Source organism: Trifolium pratense, linkage group LG1 (assembly GCF_020283565.1).
Source record: "Trifolium pratense cultivar HEN17-A07 linkage group LG1, ARS_RC_1.1, whole genome shotgun sequence".
In the NCBI taxonomy this organism is placed as follows: domain Eukaryota; kingdom Viridiplantae; phylum Streptophyta; class Magnoliopsida; order Fabales; family Fabaceae; genus Trifolium; species Trifolium pratense.
Window position 1 is genome coordinate 30,928,108 of NC_060059.1, and position 23,332 is coordinate 30,951,439.

The 23,332-nt window shown below is 33.7% G+C and overlaps 2 protein-coding genes across 2 annotated transcripts; one reads left to right on the top strand and one right to left on the bottom strand.

Moving 5' to 3' along the window:
- Positions 1-7,581: 7,581 nt before the first annotated feature.
- On the top strand, positions 7,582-13,892 carry LOC123903255 (U-box domain-containing protein 70). The gene is made up of 8 exons (XM_045953206.1): positions 7,582-7,883; positions 9,853-9,946; positions 10,037-10,087; positions 10,215-10,388; positions 11,768-11,947; positions 12,178-12,297; positions 12,484-12,617; positions 13,465-13,892. Exons 1-8 carry the CDS (start codon positions 7,738-7,740, stop codon positions 13,538-13,540), a joined length of 975 nt encoding a protein of 324 aa, XP_045809162.1. The 5' UTR covers positions 7,582-7,737; the 3' UTR covers positions 13,541-13,892.
- A 496-nt stretch (positions 13,893-14,388) lies between these two features.
- On the bottom strand, positions 14,389-17,451 carry LOC123903263 (protein IQ-DOMAIN 19-like). The gene is made up of 4 exons (XM_045953218.1): positions 16,955-17,451; positions 16,352-16,585; positions 15,120-15,815; positions 14,389-14,657 (listed from the first exon to the last, which is right to left on the bottom strand). The coding sequence occupies exons 1-4, from the start codon at positions 17,345-17,347 to the stop codon at positions 14,637-14,639; spliced, it is 1,344 nt and encodes a 447-aa protein (XP_045809174.1). The 5' UTR covers positions 17,348-17,451; the 3' UTR covers positions 14,389-14,636.
- Positions 17,452-23,332: the final 5,881 nt, after the last annotated feature.

Genomic DNA, 23,332 nt, shown 5'->3' on the forward strand with positions numbered 1-23,332 from the left:
ATTCACAAAAATATTCAGAAATATTCGGAGACATTGAATATTCACTCTAGAGTTAGGAGAACTCTAAGGAGGAGGCAAGGAGGCCAAGGAACTCCAAGGCCAATAAGGTTCTTTTCTTTCTGTCTTTGTAATTTATTTTTCCTAGGTTAGGTGGAGTCGAGGAACTCCCTTACGAATACTTGGTTTTGTATAATTTGGGTATAAATTCAATTGTTTCTACTTTCAAACTCTTTTATCGTCTGGTTTTATATTTATTTTAATACTGATCACATTAGAATAAAATCTAAGGACCTAATGGATGTCGCATAGGAAATGAAGCTAGTAATCCCGAACGAAGGACGGTGTGCTATGACCAGAGGTCTTAGTATAAGATTAGAACGAACGATAATTTCTATCAGTGGAAGAGTTAGAACTAGTTAGAGGCACACGTGACAGCTTGTGACACATGGAGCCACTAAGGTAATGATACCAATGTTTGTAACAAAAAAGTGGAACCTAGGGCAAGGATATTTAAACAGGGTAAGGGTAACCCCTAACTAGGCTCTGAACAGTTTGTAATAGAAATAGGGAGCGAGTGCTTCTGAACCTATTTTTAATAGTCTAATTCCAGATAGAGGGAAACAAAGGAATAACCACCAAGCAGGAGTAAGGGAGGGATCCGACCACACTTAACCACCACGTGTGGTCACACACACACCATTTATTTTTCTGTCATTTACTTTATGTTCTTTAATTTCCTGTCATTTACTATTATCCGCAAAGATACCTTTCAAACAAACAAAGCGAAGACAACTATCTATGTTCCTAAGCGAGACTAGTAATTTTGGCACAATCCCTGTGGAGAACGATAAACTTATTACTTTATTACTTGGTAGCGATTCTGTGCACTTGCAGAACCACCGTCAGACACTCATTTGATCGGTGTCCGACACCTGTAAGACACTTGTACCGTACGACATGTGTCACACAAGTGTCCTAAAAAAATCATTTTTTCTTTGCTTATACTCTCCTTAGGCACACGAGTTAAAGATGTGTCGAAACAACAATATTGATCAATGAGGAATTGAAGACCTTACATTTTGATTACAATATTTTTAGTATTTTCGATAGTATATGGATAAATAAATGTAAAATACTATCATATATTGTTTTCAAACTTTTTTTAAGAAATAACTTGCTCAAATTAGCTTTACATGTATATATTTTGATTCTCAATTTATATGTTTTATAAATATGTAGCGGTGTTAGTGTCCTATATTTTTCACATTAACGGTGTCGCAGTGTCCGTGTCGGAGTCCGTGCTTCATTCATGACTAAACATATTTATACATCGAATTTGAGCGATCAACTAAATAGATAATTATCTTGTTAAAAAAAACTAAATAGATAATTATATTTTTTTTTTTTTTGCTATTAACATTTTTTAGTCTCATTATGCTTGGCACATTTTTGAGCTGGTCTTTTTTTTTTTAACTTATCTCATTTCATTCATAATGATATCGTAAATACATGTAGAAATATTGATAAAATTATGGAAACTAGCTAACGATGTTGCCGCTCGGGCAAGCCTATGAGCAACTTCATTTTCTTATCTCTTGATAAACTTAACATGAGAGTTCACAAGAGTAGAAGCTAAAGTAGTTCTACGGTAATTTTTGAGCTGGTCTTTTATTTCGGTAGATCTTTGTAGATTTTTTTCCTTTAGTAAGTAATTTCTTAATAAATTTAACTTTTTACCTTTACAAAAACACACAAAAAAAGGACAAATTGCTGGCTGTTTTGCACTGCCAAATGCCAACTCAAACATAAAAGGGCAATGAAACAAGATCAGTAAACAAGGAAAAAACATTCACTTATAGCCATTCAATATTAAAACAGAATATTTTCTTTTTATCTCTTTTCATTTCATTCTATGCACCAGACATATATTTCTAAATTAAGTCTAAAGAAAAAATCAACCGATTCAAACAGAATAATAGGAATAATTGCCATTCAAGAAAAATAAAATTAATTGGAATAAAATAAAATCAACCAAATAAAATTCTAAAATACTTTGTACAAAAAAAAATTACTACAAAAACTTTATTTGAGTAAACAAAATGATATATTAGCATAATAAATAATTAACTAAAACCTTAATATGCCCAAAAGCAACAACCCTTAATTTAATCTCTAGAGCTTAAGTGCTAAATCCAATGTATGAACATCATCAGACATATCATCATCATTACTAACCAAATCAATGAAATCAATCTTTTTGATAGGTTTATCAAGTTGCATGATATATGCCTTAGTACCATCATTTGAAGATTCTTCATCTAGATGCTTCCATTGGTAAACATGTGGTGGAAGTTGCATTTGCATAGAACCAACATTGAAAATTTGGTTTCTTCTTGGTTGTGGATGGAAAATCCTACCACCATTGATGTTTTGAGTGTCAATTGGAACATGAAAACTTGGTCGGAAATAATGAGAAGGAAGTTGTGCTTGAGGGCTCATATGCTCCGTAGGATAGAGTCTTCTAATTGCGGCCTCTTCGTGCTCCATATGAGACTCGATGTGAGTTACGAGTGCTTGACTGCATATGAAAACTCGATTGCATAACCTGCATGCAACCGAGTTTAGCACATCTTGCCTCGTGTTATTAAAGCCATTGGCCATGGTGGTGTAGCACAAACCAAAATTGAGGAAAAAATTAGAGCAAAGGGAGTGTGAGACAGAACAAGAATTCCTAGAATCCTAGGTGAAACTAATTAGTGAGTATTTTGGAAATTTCATTTTGGGGCTTTTATAGATGAGGAATGTATATTATACATTTACTTTACGTGTAAATATATATGGCATGTAGCAATATATGGTTACTTTGCCAGCCAATTAGGGAATTGTTTGCAAAATATTTATGATTTTCTGAAAAAGAAAAAGAAAGGCATGATTCATTTAATTTAATCGTGTTATATGCTAATTTATTAATTAAGATAATATATAAATTGCAGAGGCAACTAATGGTAAGTGAAATAAATTAAGCATTTATCATATTAAAGGGATAGTAAGATTTTTAGCAAATAATATCTACCCTAATTGCATTACTGCATAGAGAACTAAGAAAAAGTTCATTAAAAGTTTATCATAAACTTCTCAAAATGTAATTTTAAGTTTGGAAATAAGCCTTCAAAGCACGAGCTTACACACATAGAGGGTTTTGGAGGGTGTTTGAGAGGAGCGACCGCACATGTCACCAATATTTTAAATGCACCATTTTTTTACTTAGACTATGTTCGGTAAAATTAAGCTATATAGCTGATAGCTGAAAAACAAGCTTATAAATGAAAACAGATTAAAATTAAAGTGTTTGGTAAAATTAGCTTTTTAAATGATTGATAAATATAAAAAAACATAAAATGACATTTATATGTAGTGAGTAGTTTTTTTTAGTGGGTAATTTTTTATTTTATAAAAAATAATAAAATTAAATTAAAGGTTATAAATGGAAAAAATTGTAAAAAGCTATAAGCTATAAGCTCAAACGTTACTTGAAATAGCATCTCAAAAAAAGTTATAAGCTCGTGAGAAAAGATTTTTACCAAACACTTTTATTTTTTTAAACACGCTTATAAGCTAGTTCAATAAGCTATAAGCTAGCTTATTAGACTTATCAAACACACCCTTATTGTGTATAATGTGCGTGCGTGAGTGCACTCTTGTGTGTTAAAATAAATAAAATAAATAATTATTATAACTAAATTTTAAAATAGCTTTACACTCTTATGATCTTGATACTGAAATCCATTTGAAGAATTAAAAATTATCAGAGAGATTCTAACAATTGAAAGTATGATCTTTAATTTTTCTTTCACATTATAATAGGCTAAATTGCACTTTTGACCCCTATGTTTTAGAAAGTTGCAATTTTAGCCCCCCTGTGTTTCAAAATAGCTGTTTTAATCCTATGTTTACTCCCTTTTGCAAAAGGTCAATTTTGACCAAGTCAATGCTGATGTGGCAAGTCACTTAAGTGACTCACCTGCCACATCAACTTTTTTTTTTCAAATTTTTTGCAAGTGCATCATACTCCTGCCTGCACCAGATTATATACTATTCTCTTTCATTCAAATATTTCTCAAGAATTCTCAAATTAAAACCCAGATTTTTTTTGTTCCACATCCTTAATGAATTTAACGACAGAATTGAAACTACAAGTAATTCATATGTTGATCTATTTATCATAAAACTTGGGCACTTTTCATACTTAATCAAGGAAAAGTTGTTAAAGATGAAGGTGATAATCACACAAACAATGAACGAATCCCAACAGATGGTTGAGCTAGCTAGCCATTGAAATCAAATAAATATAAACTCAAAATTAATCTTTTTCTATGAGAAGTTGTGCCAGCAAAGAAGATAAAAACACATCAAAATTATTTTCAGTTTTGTTGTTTTTTCGTTTCCTTGCAGGGTTAGTCGCTTTAGTGTAGGGAGTTGTGGTTTTGAGTTGTGGTCAAACTCCTTCGTGAGTTGTTTTTGGGATTGTTACGTTTATGCTTATCTTTTTGTTTTTTTAAAAAAATTATAATTGACAAAAAAAATTGATGTGGCAGTTGAGTCCCTTAATTGACTTGTCACATCAGCATTGACTTGGTCAAAATTGACCTTTTGCAAAAAGAGATAAACATAGGGAGCCAAAACTGCTATTTTGAAACATAGGGGGCCAAAATCACAACTTTCTAAAACATAGGGGGCCAAAAGTACAATTTAGCCTATAATTTTATATAACTTATAAAAAAAATGTGATACCACTAATGATAAGTGAATTAGGGGGGACCCAAGAACATTTACCTGGACGCTTGTCCTGTGGACAAGTGTTAGTTGATGGCTAGGCGGCAGGTTCTGATGACCCACATGTCTCAGCAAACGATAATTATGTGTATTTTAGGACATGTCTACGTATAGTCTACTCGATTAAGTATGATTTGGTTGATCCGATCCATGTCGTGAAACCAATCCAAAGCAAGAGATCAGATTTCATGCTGTAAAGTTAGCCACTGTTTTCACGCAGTTTTAAATTACAGCCGTCTGATCTCAAATGTGTGGTTCAGATCATTTTGAATCACTTTTTAACTTTATTGATCTGAACCGTCCGATTAATAATGGACAGCCGAGTTTGAAAACAGCGTCAAACTTTGTGGTTTTTAACTGCAGGGAATCTCAATCCCCAAAGCAATACATAGTTATAACTTTTGTATAAAATCCATATTAACTTTTTGTACTCCCTACGGACACAATTATAATCAAAAAAATACTTTAAATTTTGGTCACTATTATAAGCAAAAGTTAACTACTTTTAAAGTACTTAATACTACTGTTCCTAATATACCCTTATTTAATTATATTTTATTTTAGGCATTTATTTCACTTTTACACTTTTCAAAATAGGTAATATAATAAACTTAACTCATGTTTTGCATTAAATAAAAAAAATTAACTACATTTAACTAAATTTCTTAAATACCGCGTAAACAATTTTTTTCTTATATTTGTGCCTGGAGGGAGTAGGTCCCTGCAATTGTAGCGCCTTTTGGTATTAGTCGTGGAAGTTTTTTGTTTAGTTTTAGTCTCCGCGCTTTGAAATAATTTGTTTTAAGTCTCACGTTACGTTAAAAAAAAAGGGAAAAAAAAGGGAGTGAAACGTGGCCCAATCAATTTATTACTAAAAGCTTATTCTAATTGAGTATAAGACACAAACTTAGGGTCCGTTTAGTATGAAGGAAAGAAAGTGGGAGGAAAAAAAATTACGCAGATCAATGAATGAATTTGGATTAAAGTTAGTCTAAGTTCATTCATTGGTTTGCGTAATTTTCTTTCCTCCCACTTTCTCTCCCTCAAACCAAACAGACCCTTAGAGCGAAGACACAAACTTAGAGTGACACGGATTTGGATTCTTTCCAATATTTTTTACTATGTTGGTCATGTTGTAGTGATTTTTTTACCACTACTATTTGATCCACGGAACCGTCTAATCTGGTTCGGGGTCAATTTTGACATTAAATGGTTTCAGCCCCCTTCCAATCGCAGTTGCGAGAGATCGAATCGTGGTCCTCCCTTCTAAGTCTAGTGCCAACTGGACCAACTAACGATTGGTCATGTTGATAGATTAAGAAAATAATATTCCTAGTTTCTCACACCATAAAATTTTCTTATATTGGTCCTTAACTTGTTTATTTGTTTTTAATATTGGTCTCTTAACTAATTACCATTACAAATTGATCCCTTATCCTTAATTATGTTTATCATATTGGTGATTTCCATTAATTTTTCTTAAAAAACGTTAACTTTGCGTACTCGAATACTGATGTGGCCACGTAACACGCTGAAACAAATGTAACACGCTGAAATGAGTGTAACAAAATTAAAATTAAGAGACCCATTTAATTAGTTAATGAATCAATATCAAAGTGACTATAACGTTAATTATTAAAGTATCAATATTAGGGGTGGCAAAACGGGTCAGGCTCGCCGGGCCGACCCGTTTGACCCGCCATTTTTGGCGGGGCGGCTGAGGTTTTCGGCTCGCCACCTTAAGGTGGCCCGCCCCCGCCTAACCCGCCTAAAAAACGGGGCGGGGTGGGCGGGGCGGGTTAGCCCGCGGGCTTTTTAATTTTTTTATAATTTTTTGCTTTAATTGAAAATTGGGCTTGGAATGAAAGCCCAAATCTCAATCCAATGTTCTCTCATAAAACTTCACTTCCACCGTATGCTCCCTTCTTCCAAAATTAGGTTTCATTCATTTCATCCGCCGTTTTCTCCCTTCTTCCACTTCGCCCCGTGATACTCAATCCACTCCACCGTCGTTCTATTCCATCAAGCCACCGCTTTTGTTTTGTTCTTCTTCCTTCTCCCTTCTGTCACTACGACATCAATTGAAGCATCATATGTTTATGACATAGATGATGATGAAGATGATTGATGAAGTGTTTGTGATGGAGAGCTTTTGAGATTGATTAATTGCTGCTAGTTTTTTATGTTTTGTGTCCCTGAATTTCCTTAACTATGTTGTGGTCTTTGGCTTTTTGGTATTGACATAGTTGTAATTTTTTGAGCCATGTTTTGGTGGAACTGGATGCATCACAGGCTGTTTGCTTGTTTCAAATGAGAATTATCACTTGCTAGTATTTATCCTTTATCTTATATTGTAATGAATTATTTATTAACTTAGTTGATGTTTCTATTAGTTTAATTAAGGGTAATTGTAAGAAATTACTTATTAACGTTTCTTGTAGTATTTTTTTTAACATCAACTAGGAGGTAAGAATTGTGAAGTTATAATTCAAATAGTTAAAAAACAAAAAAGAAAGTATTTGGCGGGCCGGCCCGCCAACCCGCCAATAAACGGGCGGGCTTGAGTTGTTGAGCCCGGACACCTAAGTTGCCCCGCCCCGTCCCGTTTTTGGACGGGCTTAAACGGGGCGGGCCTAAACGGGGCGGACATGCCCACTTTGCCACCCCTAATCAATATGAAACCAATTTATTTATTTTTTTTTACGGAATTGTCCAATTTAATCGACATTTTATTACATTTATTTATTTAATTGTAAAACAAGCATCGTCCATTGAAGAACTAAAGAGAAGGTTTAAGAAAGACCCAAAAATTGGGTAAACCCTACAAATATTCTGCAACCGAATCACACAACACAAACTTCATTTATAACCTTAAAACAAAAAAGAAACATAACATCATCATCGATGGCAGAAACAAAAGAAGGATCAAGTTCTGAGATGTCTCTAAAAGATCAAGGTAACGAGTTTTTCAAGTCAGGAAAATATCTCAAAGCTGCTGCACTCTACACTCAAGCCATCAAAAAAGACCCTTCAAATCCCACACTTTATAGGTACCATACCCTTTTCTTTTTTCTTTCAAATTTTCAATCTTTTCTCATTTGGGTATCATTTTCCACTTCATTCAATTCTTGGGGTTCGGTTTTTTGTGCTGTTTTGTCTCTGCATTGTGCTTTTCTCGATCTGGGTTTTTGGTTTTTTTCTAGTTTATTTGTTCTGAATATTGAATCACAAGTTGGATTTTGTTTTTGTTTATGGTTATTAATCTTAATGATTTGAGGTTTGATGATTTTTTCATGATGGTGTATGTATTATAGATTGTGAAGTGTTAAGTTTTATATTGCTAGTTTATGATCAGAATTGTATTATCCAAACTGAGGTTTAGATCACTGGGTCACTTAATAAGGAATTTCTTCACTGCCAATCATGAAGCCTTGCAGATAAGTAGACTATGGGGCCTAGTTTGAATTAGCTTCTAGCTCATGAGAGCTTCTCAATTAAATAAGTTATTCTTCACATGAAGAGAAGTTAAATGTGAGAGTTTCTGAAAATATTAAGAGGAAAAAACTAATTCCAACTTATACTCACTCACTACTGTTATTTATGAAACTCATAGTTGATACAAGATTCTTTTGATATTTTTTTTCGTTGATAATTATCGAGGAAGTTACTCAAGCTCTTTGTGTTGAGCTTATTTACTGGGTTGTACGGTTCTCTTTGAAGTTTGAATGCCGATGATTGGGTTATATACTGGGTTGTGATGAAATAGTACGTTGCGGATATCCCCTAATCTAATTGACTGACCCTGTAAATAGAGATGTGGGATATATCACATAAAGAAAGAAAAATGGAACTGCTATGAGAATAAAAAGTACTAGAAAATAGCAGAGAGCATATCCCTTGTACAACCTCTCAAAACCAAATAGCCCTTTGCCGTGCAATTCAGGATTTCCCACTTCTTCATTGTCATTGTTATCTTATTTTTAGCGACACTTCCTTAGCCTCAAAGTCTTTGGCTGAGTCGAAACATATGCATCAAGGGATACATTATTGTGTCAAAAATTACTGTCCCAGTAGTAGAGAATCAGCATAACCAGAATTTAAAGAGTGAGTTCCATGGAGTGCCTTTCGTTTCCTTTACCTATCTTAAAATTTGGGTTCGACTTAATTCAACTATACAAAACCGGCTTTTATATGCCAGACGCCTCTCACTTATAAACACATTTTCAAGCCATATCTCATTAATGTGACACTCTCAACAGTCAACACACCTTCCTCACGCCCAAGACTGGACATCGGGAGTGTGATCTGAGTGGCCTAATAGCGAGTGGACAAACAAATCTTAGATAAACTCTGATACTGTCTTAACATTTGGATTGAACCTAACTCAACCATGCACAATCGGCTTGTAAGATAAGGGATGCTTCCTACTTATAAACACATTTTTAGGCCATATCTCATCCAATTTGAGACTCTCAACAACTACCACCATCCTATGCATATACTATTATTTTGGGACGGTGTAGGCTTATATTTCCTTATTTTCTGAAGGAACTTATGTTCTCTGGTGGTTGCACCTTTTGTTTCATAACTAAATAGTTCTCTCCATGTAGACTTCATATGTCCTCTATTTTCTGTTCTAATTATCTTTATATTATTATTTTAAATGATATTGTTAGAAATACGACACAGTAGTCATATCTTTACCTAGTGTATTAACAATTCCACTCCATTGTTTACAAGTTTTATAAAAGTGAGGGACTGTGATGTTTCAAAATTCTGTTTCATGGTTTTACATGCCATTGAAGTTAAACTATGTCAATATTGGTTAACCACTTACCTGCTATATTTAACGCTATTTGACTTTTGATATTAAGGTATCTGTTATTATTAGTCGATGCCATTTTTTGAGCAAATTGAGTGGTTTCACATTTACATATTCAAACTGTGTAACATGTCATACTAACCCTATTCATAAATATCTTATACTGATGTATTTTCTGTATGTACGTTATGTGCCAGTAATCGTGCTGCAGCATTGCTGCAATTGGATAAGCTTAATAAAGCTCTTGATGATGCTGAAATGACTATTAAGTTAAAACCCCAATGGGAAAAGGTAAGATGTTCTTCAACTTTTCTTAATGTTAACAGTGTTTGAACCCTGAACAACACATTTTTCAATGATTCTGCTTGAATAAACATCCAGGGACATTTCCGGAAGGGATGCATATTGGAGGCCATGAAACGATATGATGATGTATGTATTGTGTATAATTGATAACTGCCTTTTTTCTTAACATTTGAATCTTTGATTGGAAGCAGGGTAACCTGCTAAATTTTTAGGTTTTTGATCCTGATACGTCTATTTGTGTGAATATTTGTAGGCTTTAGCGTCCTTTGAGATTGCTTCGCAGTATAACCCACAAAGTCAAGAAGTAACAAAAAAGATAAAGAAGATAAACCAACTAGTGAAAGATAGCAAGCGAGCTCAAGAAGTAGAGAATATGAGATCAAATGTTGACATGGCCAAACATTTAGATACATTGAAACCTGAAATGGTTAGTACAATTGTTCTTGATATATTGCTAATAGTGCTCACCTAGCATGTGCTCTTAAAACTCCAGATAACCCAAGTTATATATAGATTACCATAATGATTAATGACACCCAAAGTATTGATAAATAAATACTAATATAACAACAACAATCAAGCCTCATCCCACTAGGTGGGGTCAGCTACAAGAATCAAGCGGTTGCATAATGTCTATCATATATCATATCTTTATCTAAACCATTGACTTCTAGGTCTTTCTTGATAGTTTCTAATTCTCTTATAGTTTTTCTGTAGTGAATGTCTTTGCAATATTATTTTCAATATGAATTGTGAAAGTATACACTTGGTTCCTATCTCGTTTAGTATATTCACACAACCAGTGTAGCATTCTCGTCTCTACTACACTAAGTGTACTCTCGTGTTGAAATTTTACCGTCCAACACTCCGTTTCATACATCTTTGTTGGTCTTACAGAGCTGTAAACGTTCCCTTTACCTTGAGCGGCAACTTGGTGATTCTTGAATATGTTCGTATCTACATCCAAGACTACGGTAAAAAGATAGGGACTTAATGTTGACCCTTGGCCCAGTCCAGTAGTTATTGTGAAGCCCTCATTGGCTCCATCCTGCATTTTAATACTAGTTGCGGCCCTCATACATATCCTTGATAGCCCAAATATAGGCAATCGGAATATAGAAATGGGAAGTTGGTTTTGTTTTACTCACTTAACAAAGTAGCAGCCACGATCTGGAGCCGTGACGTTAAAATGTGATGTCACAGCTGTTGGTGGTCATGCAAATTGACATTTCAGTGCGATCTACTACGCAGCACCTTTTTAACGTAAACTCCTTTCCCATCTCTTTTTACAGCTTTTATACCGGGCCTGTTGTTTGCCTCCCCCAAATTCGTATTCAACACCTCACTTAGGGGCAAAGTAAAAACCACGTACAGAACCTGTAAAAAGAGTTAAACCACGTACTGAATCTGTAAAAAGAGTCAGGAAAGGGGTGTTACATTAAGTAATACGCACTTTTTATTTCTATTGCCCTTAACCCAATCCAAGGTTGGACCTACCATACTGCCAGTCATTTATATGGCAAAAAGACATAGTATATCGACACATTCCAAACTGAACAGTGAATGCGTCCAAATTTAACACGGAAGACTTAATTCTCAAAAAAAGGGAAAAAGACATGAAAAACAATATCTATTTTGGTTTCTGAGATGTTCTGTTTGATTTGTTTCCTTTAACTTTGGGTTTTCCCTGACTTATTTTGTAATTTTATGTAGTTAAACTTAGAATTAAAGAATTCACTTATCTTCATGCTCATATGTCATTTTAAAAGTTTTCAAATTGAGGATTGGAATGTTCTCCCATTGCAGTCTGAAAAGTATGGATCCGAAGAATCCTGGAAAGACATTTTATCATTCCTTATTGAGACCATGGAGACCGCTGTAAAATCATGGCATGAAACTTCTTCAGTGGATGCTAGAGTTTACTTCCTTCCTGATAAGGAAAAGACGCAGACCGATAAGTATCCCCCAATTGTGAATATTGATAAGGTATGTATATTTTTGTATTAAATTTTCAACTAGTTTTCATTGTGGGTCACTTGGTTTTTATTTTGGTTTCCTTTCTTCATATTCTCCGATATCTAATTTATAAACTGTAGGCAAAATATACATGCACATTTTGGCTGGTATTTATGTTGGCTTACAATTAGCAAGAGAAACTCGATAAATTCCCTATATGTTATTTTAATTTTGTAATCTTGTCTCATTTCATTTTCCAGGCCTTTGAAACACCAGAAACACACAGCAGCTGCTTTTCATTTCTTAGGCAGTATGCTGAGGAGTCTTTCTCCAAAGCAGCTTGCTTAGTGGCTGCCAAAAAGATCATTGCTTATCCACAGGTAACTTTGATTTCTTAATACATGAAATTTGAGGGTGAATCTTTTCCATAACTAATAGTAAATTCAATTTGAGGCCATTCTTTTTCGGTTAATTGTGTTGTTCAGATGGACTGCTTGTTTGCTCATTTAGTTAGAATTGCAAAATCGTAATCGGTGCGTATCTCATAAATGATTCTGTGTTTGCAGGTTTGGAAAGGCCAAGGATCAAGGAAATGGAAACATGCACAGAGTGATGGTTTCTTTGTTCAATTTGAGTCTCCTTCCGTCCGAAAATTGTGGTTTATTCCCAGTTCAAATGAAAAGGGACAGACACTTTGCAGGTTTCTCTCGCACACTCTTTGCACACACTTATTTACTGTATGATTTTTGTAATTTATGGTGGGTCCTGGTGTAGACTCTTGCTCTACAATCAGCTTATTTTTTATCCCTTTCTATTGTTAACAAAATTCTATTCCTTTTCCAAATGCAACTATGTGGAAAATGTTCTGAACAGACATACATACCAACCTTCATTTGCAACCAGTTTTAGCATCATATGGTACACTTAGAAAAATGAACATTCCCTTTTATAATCAGCTTTTTTAGGAATTCAAAAGATTTTTCTCCTTATCAAGCTTTCTTTGGTGTGTTCAGAAATCATTAGTTGCCACAATTTTACTTCCATCTGGGGAAATACACGTAAAGGGAATGTTTCTTTGAAGATTTGTTTACCGTTAAGCATTTTTTTTGGCAATTAATTTTTTCCCCCCTGAAGGAAGTAAAATTTTATTAGTTTTTGATGTGCATGTAGTGGAAGTATAAAGACAATTACAAAATCTTGTTAAAAAAACATGCTCTCATGCTTCATGGTTTACAAGATACCTATTTCTTCTTCAATGTTATTATATTTGATTCAAAATTTAAAGTTCGGAACAAGTCACCCTCGTCGGTTTTTGCGATTAGAGATTTATAATCAATTTTTTTTTATTAATGCCTATTCAAAGGATGATCCTAAGATGTACTTAATGGTGAAACTTACTTCGTCAGTTTTGTTCTCCTATTTTCTCCTTTGGATAATTATTATGAAAACTTTGCTGTTATGTACTAATTTCATGTGCTTAGCATGCCCTATACTCAACATTTGATTATATAAACTTAGTTTGAGATTGTATACTTTGCTATATTCAGGGATCCAGAAGTTTTGGACATTGGTTCTCATGAAGTTGTTCCTCGCTTGTTCAAAGAAAAGACATCCAGTTCTTGATGCACTTTACTAGTTTTTGGCGAATATTTATAAAAATGGTAGGCTCACAGGAAGTTTCAGTGCCTATGTTTTGTTGTCTCCTTAGAATGTAACATTGCTGGCATGATGTGCTTCATATTTTTGTTTTATTTATTTTTAAATTATAGCCTTCAAGGAGTTTCATTTTTTGGAAATTAGTTTTCTGGTTTGATTGATCTTAATCTATTCTGGTGTTCCGGGGAATGACCGTTGTTTTGTTTATATTGCCGAGACAAGTTTCGAAACAGTAGCCAGTAGGTATAGATGTTGTACCTGTATTTTGTGATTGAGTGATGGATATTAAATCTTCTGGTTAACTCTCTAGTTAGATCAATTTATTTGTCTGCTGTTTTTTTTTTTTTTTGAGTTTATCTCATGACATATACACTTATGTATGTATTAATATATTTGGATATATACATGCATATAAGTTATTTTTAGCTGATTTTGTTATGCTCTCTAGATAAGTTTACAAATGAGCACTTAATTAAGTTTCTAGAGCTATTACTCATGTCTCTATTTCGAAATTGGATTGTGTGAAGTCACATTGCATGCGGTCAGGACATCTGGACCGTCCAATTAACATCGAACGCTCCAGATTTTATGATTAGATATTAACTGTTTTTAAATATACAATTTAAGCTAAAAAATTGGACTGTTTGATCTTAATCAAATGGTCCAGATATGACCGACTGCATTGCAATTAACTCTCTCCGACTGTACTGAATCCGGATCCCTCTATTTCCTACTCCGAAGAGAATCAAGCAAAGAGATTCCTCCTTATACAAACAGTAAGCATTCTTGGAGAGAAACACTACTTGGAAAATTTATACACAGTTCATAAACCTTTGAAAAATTCTCACATTGTAATTCACAATTTTGCACATGATTCTTAGAAGAAACTCAAAAAAAAAAAAACTGGAACTACAAGTAAATCTCTTGCAAGTACTCTATTTTAGAGGGCCAAGTCTGTTATTTGTTTTTAAGTGTACAAGGAGAAGGACACTGCAGAAGAACTCTAGATTTTTGAAGTTCCTGCAAAATGGATCTACCCTTTGTTTTAGTGGAAGTTGCATTGTCAGTACCTTGGTCCATGAGGCTGCAATCAAAACAAGCAGTCATAAAACCTCATCAGATATTACAATATTGCCAAACTGTGTCATTTTTTTGTTCATATACAATTGTTTAAGCAATTATTTTAATCCTTAAATGTGAGGTGCTACTAGACTACAAGAATGTATCAAAATTACAAAAACATCTCTGAATGTGTATTTTGTTTATCAGTTTAGTCATCAAATGTATTTTCGATTAGTTAGTTTGGTCTTCAATGCATCTTTCGTTTCAGTTTGATTCATGAAATTACTAACAGAAGACACTCGAAAATATTTTTGTAATTTTGATTCATTTAAGAGTACAGTGGCATCAATTCACACTTTTTGAGACCAAAATGACCGTTTACTCATCATCAAAGACAAACATGATTCCTTTGAGTTGTTAGCTCTTGTTTTATATTATGATTCAGATGGTGAAAACATGTAATTTGAGAAAGTTAAGTACTCACATTATTATTATATGAAGCAAGAGATCTGCAATAGTTAGAGTTTGTTAGTACTGTACTTGCAGAGCCACAGCACTCACTCTCACTGAGTGAAACTGATGATTTATCAAGCTTTATTGACCATGGGTATTGGTAGTTTTGTGCAGTTGCACCAACATGTGAAGATGATCTCACCATCCTCACAGGCCTTGGAACATTTCTTCCTTCAACCGAAGCTCTTCGCCGACTCGGTTGCCTCTCATACGAGTCAGGCCTTTGCTTCGGCGCACTCTGTGATCTGACTTTAGCTCTTGATGATTCTGTATTAGCCATATAATTTGGAAATAATGGATAGTCATTCGACATGGATTCTTCATAGGATTGCTTAGGGAAAGCAAATGGCAGCTTTGAATCGTCGACTCTTGATACTGCTGAGTAGTAATAGGGACTATTCTGTGCTGTACTGAAGGAACAGTCCTCAAAATGTGCACTGCATGCTCTTGGACTTGAATCTGTTATTGCTGATGGTGTTGGTGATACCTTGTAGTTTTCTTTCTTTGAGTATGAACTATTTGGTGAGTAATATGCAGAAAATCTATGTTGAGACAATTCATGATGTTCATTATCTGTAGTGTTGTTTCTGCCTCTTGAGTTGCATTTGGATTCACAAACATCCATCTCCACTGTCTTTATATTCTCTTCCAAGCTTCTCTCCATTTCCTGGATGAAAAAATTACCACTTTCTACATTAATGAAAAGAAAAACAATCTATTGCATTTTTGTAGCACCGATACTTTAGATCGAAGGCGTATCTGGTGTTTGACACATGTCAATGTCGGTCAAACACAACACTGACCCATGTTATGTTTAACTAATTTTCTCAAACTATTAACGGTGTTAACATTTCAGTGTCATATATGATGTCTGTGTCTGTATTAGTGAGTCATAGACTGAGTTTCTATTTGTTTTGCTTTTCTTTTTCAAGAAATTAACACAAACAAAACAACTTTCTTGCTTGAATAGGATTGTACTAACTCTATTTTCATTTATAATATGTAGCTTAATAGTATGCTTCACCTGTTAATTAAAATTGAAGATTTATCATTTTATTTCCCTAGACTACAAACCCTCTAAATTAGATTGTAAAGACCAAGTCCTGTCATTCCTCACACAACTAACCACCATTTCTCTGAACACCAAATCAGAAAAAAGCAATCTGCAATTTGAAAAATAGTTATCAGCAGTTTTGAACTTACATTATACATATGCATGAATAAACTGTCTTCTGAGATTTTTCTGTATGTTGATTGCTTTTGATTAGTCTTTTCTTCTGACAACATTCTAGCCCTTTGAGCACAAGCTCTTGCCTGTGCTATGACCAAAGCCTGCATGCATCTTAGTGTCTCAGTTGTTTGTTTTCTCACTAAGTGACCCCTTACTAGTGCTTGAAGCTTCACTATTCCTCTAAGAGCACACAGTGCCTTTCTTGCCTGTTATAAAAACGATGAAACTGTTAAGATTTCCGCATATATGATGTGATGGACAATTCTCACCTTACAAAACAATTTTGTAGGGTTGAGTCAGACTTGACCCAAGTTTTAAGATGGTATCAGATCCTATCAAAGATTCCCTGAGTCGCCCGTTGTTGGGCCACTAAGGTCACACTCCAGATGTCTAGTCCTGGACGTGAGAAGTGAGCTAAGAATTCCACATTGGATGAATATGGACAATTCTCACCTTTTAAACCGATTTTGTAGGGTTGAATCAAACTCAACCCAAATTCTAAGAGAAACATTTCACATATTCACAAACATACATGAGAATGAAACAGAAAACTAACTTCTCATAATGTCACATACCAAGTAGGATCTGAAAACAGATTGAATTTTAATAGCAGAAGCCTCTTCAACACTCTTTCTAATTCCTCCATTGGAACCTGCAGAATTCAAGAAGATCACACCATCAGCAGCAGCAACATCCATGACATGCTTCCTCTGATAATTTTGAGAATCTTTGATAGTTTGTGGTGTCACTGAAGAAGTGACACTTGATTCTGCAACATTAACTTCCTTGGAAGCTGATGATCTCCTAAAACTCCATCTTCTTTTCTCCTTTGGTGTTGTTGAGATTGGAGTAGTTGGATTTTCTGTTCCATTTTCACAATTTTCCTTCTCTTTTTCTTTGTCTTTCTTCCCTTTCAAAAGATTCCTAAGCCATTTGCTTGTTTTCCCCATCATTGTCAAAACATGCATAGTATCAACATTCAACAACTCACAACAAAACAACCAAATGAGGGGTAGATCTCTTTCATATCTGTATTTGATAAACTTCTTTCAATACTATGGTCCCCATGTTAAATATAGTCAAGTTATATCAACATGTGTAATACACATCGTACATACTTTGCTTATATAAAAAACAAAACATGATGATACATACTTAGATTCTTAATTGTTAGTAAATCAACATTTTAGTCATTGAAATCGTAAGAGTTTGTTTGTTCTGCTAAAAAATGAAAGACTCGACAACACAACTTTAATTGTAATGTGTTTGATTTTAAAACTAATCCACGGATCAGACAAATTGGACTTAAATTCGGGGACAAAGCATCGAACAAGTTCTTCAATATCTTCAAAGTTTGTCCGGTGCTATTTTGTCCAGTTTTTACCCTTTATAAATCAAACGGATCCTAAAAGTCTGTTGAAAATTTGAATCAATATTATTATTATAGTTTAATTAATAGTGTTTATTGAGTTTCTTAGGATTTCCTAATGTTACAAGTTTTAACTATAAAAGTTATAAGTATTAGTGGGTATGTTACAAATTTAAGGTAGTTTAAATCTGATTTATATTTATGTTTTTTATGTTATGTTTTTCATGTATTTAAAGGATGATAGTATCGTTGTATAGTTTTTGACAGCTCAAACAAACTGTCATATTTTCTTTTACTAACTAAGTTTTCAGAGTATGTTTTTGGGAGGTCCCTCCTTTGTCATGTAGTTAGGTACAAAGGACTTATTAAGACTGTTTGTGTTAGCATAAAAGCATAGAAGGAGCTCCTTATTGCCACATTAGGGAACATTGCTGATGCATATCCATTGTGGCTAAGGGTATTTTGGTGATTTTAATTAATGGCAAACGTAAAAGATTTAGATCACAGACCATGTGAGAAATGCTTCAACAAACAACTAGCAGAATAATCCTTCTAAAATACTGTACATATTTAGTTGGGTGAGTTGGCTTATTGTGGGGTCCACTTTGGGGGCTTCTAAAATTATATGACATTGGACCACTATTATTATGTTTTGTGTTTTCTGCTGTGTATATTAAGTGTTCTCTGTTGGAGTAATATGTCACTTCACACTTTAGGTGTAATATGAATGAATTATAATAGCAATAAATTTACTCATTTAAACATCAAACAACTCCTTAAAGAGTGTGTTGAGAGAAAAGATTGTTGTAGAGTGTATTTCTTTTTAAGAAGTCAAAATATTAGTTTGATGTAGAGCGGGTGTGACACTATCGGTTGCGAGATAACCTGAATATGTGATTATAAAGTAAAGATAGTCATTATCTTACAAGTCAATTTTGTAAGGTTGAGTTGAATCAACTCTCAATGTCAATTCTAAGAATTAATAATTCAAAATAATAAAAAATTGTAAATTCTTTGTTTTCAACACCTAAACGTCAAACACATTCACTTTATCTAATATGCGCAAGTGAATTGACTTGAAAGAGATTTTTATTTTTTGAAAGGGATACATTGAGCAAATGATTCAAACCCTACACAAGATTCATACCATATGACACTCCTATATGATATACCCAGCAATCCAGCCACTAGACTTTCTGCACCCTTGTAAAAACAATTTATAACTTATATGAAAATAATTTAATTATATATCTTTTATTATATATAAAAAATAGTTTATATATAAATGCTTATATAATAAGTAGTACTTCTTATATAGTCATTTAATTAAGTTAATTACCCTAATGTGCCCTAAAGGTAACCCACTTGGGTTGGTACATTGGTATTGGCTTGGGACCTTGGAGTGTGCTCCTCTTGAGGTCTGAAGTTCGATTCTCTCTGGCGTCAATTTGGGTGGACTAATTTAGCTTCTTTAAAAAAAATGTGCCCTAAAGGTCTATGACAAGTATAGTCATTTAACATTTCCAACAACCAATAGGTGTGTGGATTAAAGAGCTTTTATGTTATCTGTTAAGCAGAATATGCAACAAGTTTCCTAGATAGCCACATTGAAGAACCATTACCAGCTTCCTTGTGTTATTATTATTATTACACCTCTTTCCAAAATTACATAAAAATGTCTAATATTTTGTTTTTGTGAAGGGAAAATTATTTATTTGAACTCCAATTTTTTTAAATTACAAATTCAATCTCTTACTATTGAGGTAACATCTTTTGAACTACTTCATTTTTTTTTAAACAAAATTGAATTATAAGGAGTATTTAAGTGTACTTAGCCCTTACAATTCAAAAGAGCATCATTAGATGCTTTGTAAACAAGCTAACAGAGCATTACACCGGTCGAAAAAAATAAAAGAGAAACTATTTCTTATTCTTCCTATAAACCAAAATCAAGAAATATAAATTGTTTGATCCATATAAGGGACGACAAATTAGCCAAATCTCCTCTAAACATAATGTTGTTACGCAAGTACCATAAGCTCCACAATGTTGCTATCCAAATAGCATCACGGCTCTTTTGAACCACTGCGTGTTTTCAATCCCAATTTTTCTAATTATAGGTTTGTTATTTCTAATAATATTCATAAATTCTCATTAAATTATTTTTTTATTACCATAATATTTTTAGTAAAAAAATGTCCACCATAGTTAATAATAATTAATCTCTGTCGAAGAACTTGTGGAGCATACAATGTGGGTTCTTTCCTCCCAATCGAATTTTCTGGATACGTATGAGCCAGAAGTCGAATCTCTGACCACATATTTATAAGGGAAACAAAAATTTTACCACTTAAATCAATTCATTGTTAATTGATTTTTTTTTAACCGAGCTAACATTTTATTATCGAGATACTGAAAACAAAAAAAACAAAAACAACAAGGACAATTTTAAATTTATTAGTTATTTCACTCTTATGTTACAATCGAACTATTGCAAGTGAGAGCTACCACATGAAAGATTTTAAATAGCTAGATAAGTTAGATGAGACGACGACAAAATGTACACATATTTATCAAGTGCTATGTCTTTATACTATGTTAAGATACAAAAACAAAGTACACTCAAGACAAATATTAAATCACAATAGTGGATGGATTTTTCAACTTCTGGAAAGTGATGCAAGGAATTGAAAACTTTGCATCCTAGAGTACATAGGTAGCTGGGGATTTCATTTGCATTGTTATCAGAAAAATACCGCAATCACACAGTTAGATATCAGTAGTCGTTCGATCAACATTAATAGTTTTTTTTTTTTTTAATTTTATCTTTCTGAGTTATCTAATCAAAATTAGACAATATTAAGTGCACGGTTCGATCTAACGGTTGTAGAGTTGCCAGTTTTGACGAGTCCACTAGGGATTTCAAATGGAAATTATTTAATTTTTTTTTTTTTGGTTGATGGAAATTATTCTTAATTTACTACTGTATTTTTTACATCAGATATCTCTAGTGCATAACTAAAGAATTCATCGAGGTATCTGGGAAATATTTAAGGAGTTGATGTTTTTCAATTTGATGAGTCTTTTTACATGCACCAGCTAGAGATGGAACCTCTAATTCTAATATACCAAGCATTTAAGAAACACGTCGTCTATGTAAGTATAGCTTAGTTGGTAGAAACATTATATGTAATATGCAGGGATATGAGTTCAAATCCTGATACTACTACTTTACTTATTAACCTTAAAATATATATATGAAATTCTAGTCACTAAGCTATTTGATTAAAAAAAGAAGCACATCTATTTGTTTTGAGTCATAATCTTCGAACTCTCCGAAAAATATAGTATGATATAATTCGGAGTTAAGTCGTAAAATTTAACTGATGTTTTTTTTTTTTTTTTGACTAAACTGATGGTTATTCAAAAGGATATTTTGGTTTTGTGTATATGCAGTATAGACAGAGATTTAATTTACAATAAATAATGAATAAATTGGTTGCAAATTAATAATTCACTTCAACTTGTATTAAAATAAAGGACCAACTATGTTTGTTTTATAGAAGGTACCAACTAACTATGTTGAAGCAGTGGTTGCTTGCTTGCAGATGAGTATTACTATGAATTTAATAGGAGTAGGCCTCACCAAACCTATCATAGACTTGTGTGATTTTATGTTGTTAACAATTAAGGTTATATTTCTACTGTAAAATCGGTTGGCAATCACATGGAATGTTTAGTTATAAGCTTCCCATTTGACTAGGACTGACTAGGTATTCTATTCGAGGAAAATACTACTTCAGGATTTGGCCAATTGGCCCATTTATCCCTTATTTTCTTAATTTTTTAACAATAAGCTTATTAGCATAAAGTGACCGACATATATACCCTCTTCTATCGATTAGCTTGTACTCTAACTGGATCAGATGTAGATTGATCAGAATTTGGTACCTCCTAGAGAGAGTCCTGCGGCAGTTTGGTTATGTCCAAACCAAAGCATCCACATCGCTCTGCTCCTCTTGGTACAAGCCCTCAAGAGATAGACTACCGGTTTGCTCATTTCTTGGATCGGATCTTGACTCCTCATATGCTAGGAAGTCGTGCTCTCTATCCATGACTCGCTCTACTTATATAACATGGTATAAGAAGATTTCACATCCTCATATGCTAGGAAGTCGTGCGCTCTATCTTTTTAAAGCAAGTTCGGTAACACACGCAAAAAATAGATTATGCCTAGCGGTGACTGATTTAGGAATTTTAAGTAGTGGAAGCAATATTCTACATTGTATATAATATTAAAATTACATTATTATATAGTTATTTTTAAATTAATTGTGTGACAACTAAAAATAGTAGTTTTTTATTAGATGTTAGTGTAAAACTACTGACGATGTATGCCCGGAGTTTAATGGACATACACAATCGGTGGTGTAAAGTAGTTTTACATTAACATCCAATAAAAAACCTATTTTTTTTAAGTTACACAGTTAATTTCAAAATCTTCAAGAAGGAATTTTATAAAAATTACAATCACGAAAAAGGTCAATAAGGGCCTATTTGAAATCACACAAAAGACCACACCACCCATAAATAATTCCCAAACAACTAAAATTCTAGCGGTGTGTACTGTGTAGTGCCCAAAACAAAACCAACTGACAACCTTTAAATCAAAGCTACTACTTACTCGTAAACAAACCAATTAAAAACATAACTAGTCAAAATACCCCAAAACTATTTAGCATTACATGGAAAAATATTAGTGCAAGCAGCTGCCCACACAAGTTGTGAGTGCGTCCGTCCATGCTGTCGAGTTCTGGTTTAGCGTGCGTTCGCTACTTAGATAACGAACTACAATAGGTTCACCATATAGACAATAAATAGTGAAGGTGTTTGTTGGCTATCCAGCGAACCCTTCTGTTAAGTACAAATTACAATAATATAAAACATCTCAACTTCTACTAAAATATAACAATAGACCTAAATGGAATCCACCACACCCACACACACACCACAAATCTTCAAGTGTCAAATGAAAGAGTTTTGTCTGTAAGTTCCACTTGTTTTTCAACTACTACAGGCTCGTACTTAGCATGGGAAAGTCTCATTTGAGTGGTCTCCGGTTCGATTAGCCACATCGTTCCCAATTTGGACACAAAAAGTCAATCGTCGATTATCATATCGCTCTCAACCATGGTGACTAAACAACATCGATGGGATTGATATGAGTAACCGGCGACGGACTGTGTGGCGGTTTACACGAAATGAAGAAAAATTAAAACAGAAAATGTAAAAAAATAAACTATGATAGAATGGGAGAGAATGAGTTGGTGTGTGAAAAAACAATTGACACAAAGTGGTGTCAATTTATAGAATTCACCATGAATTTTGATTGGCTGAAGCTATGATACAATCATACATGTGGCCAATCATATTTGGCCACGTGGCAACACAATTTGACTGCATGGAAGAATTTTTATTTTTTTGTCGACATGCTCGCTACAATGCAAATTTCGTTCGCCGTGTAACCAGTAAACATTTTTTTTCTTCTAATTTTTGCAATTTTACACACTCACCGTCTAAGTTG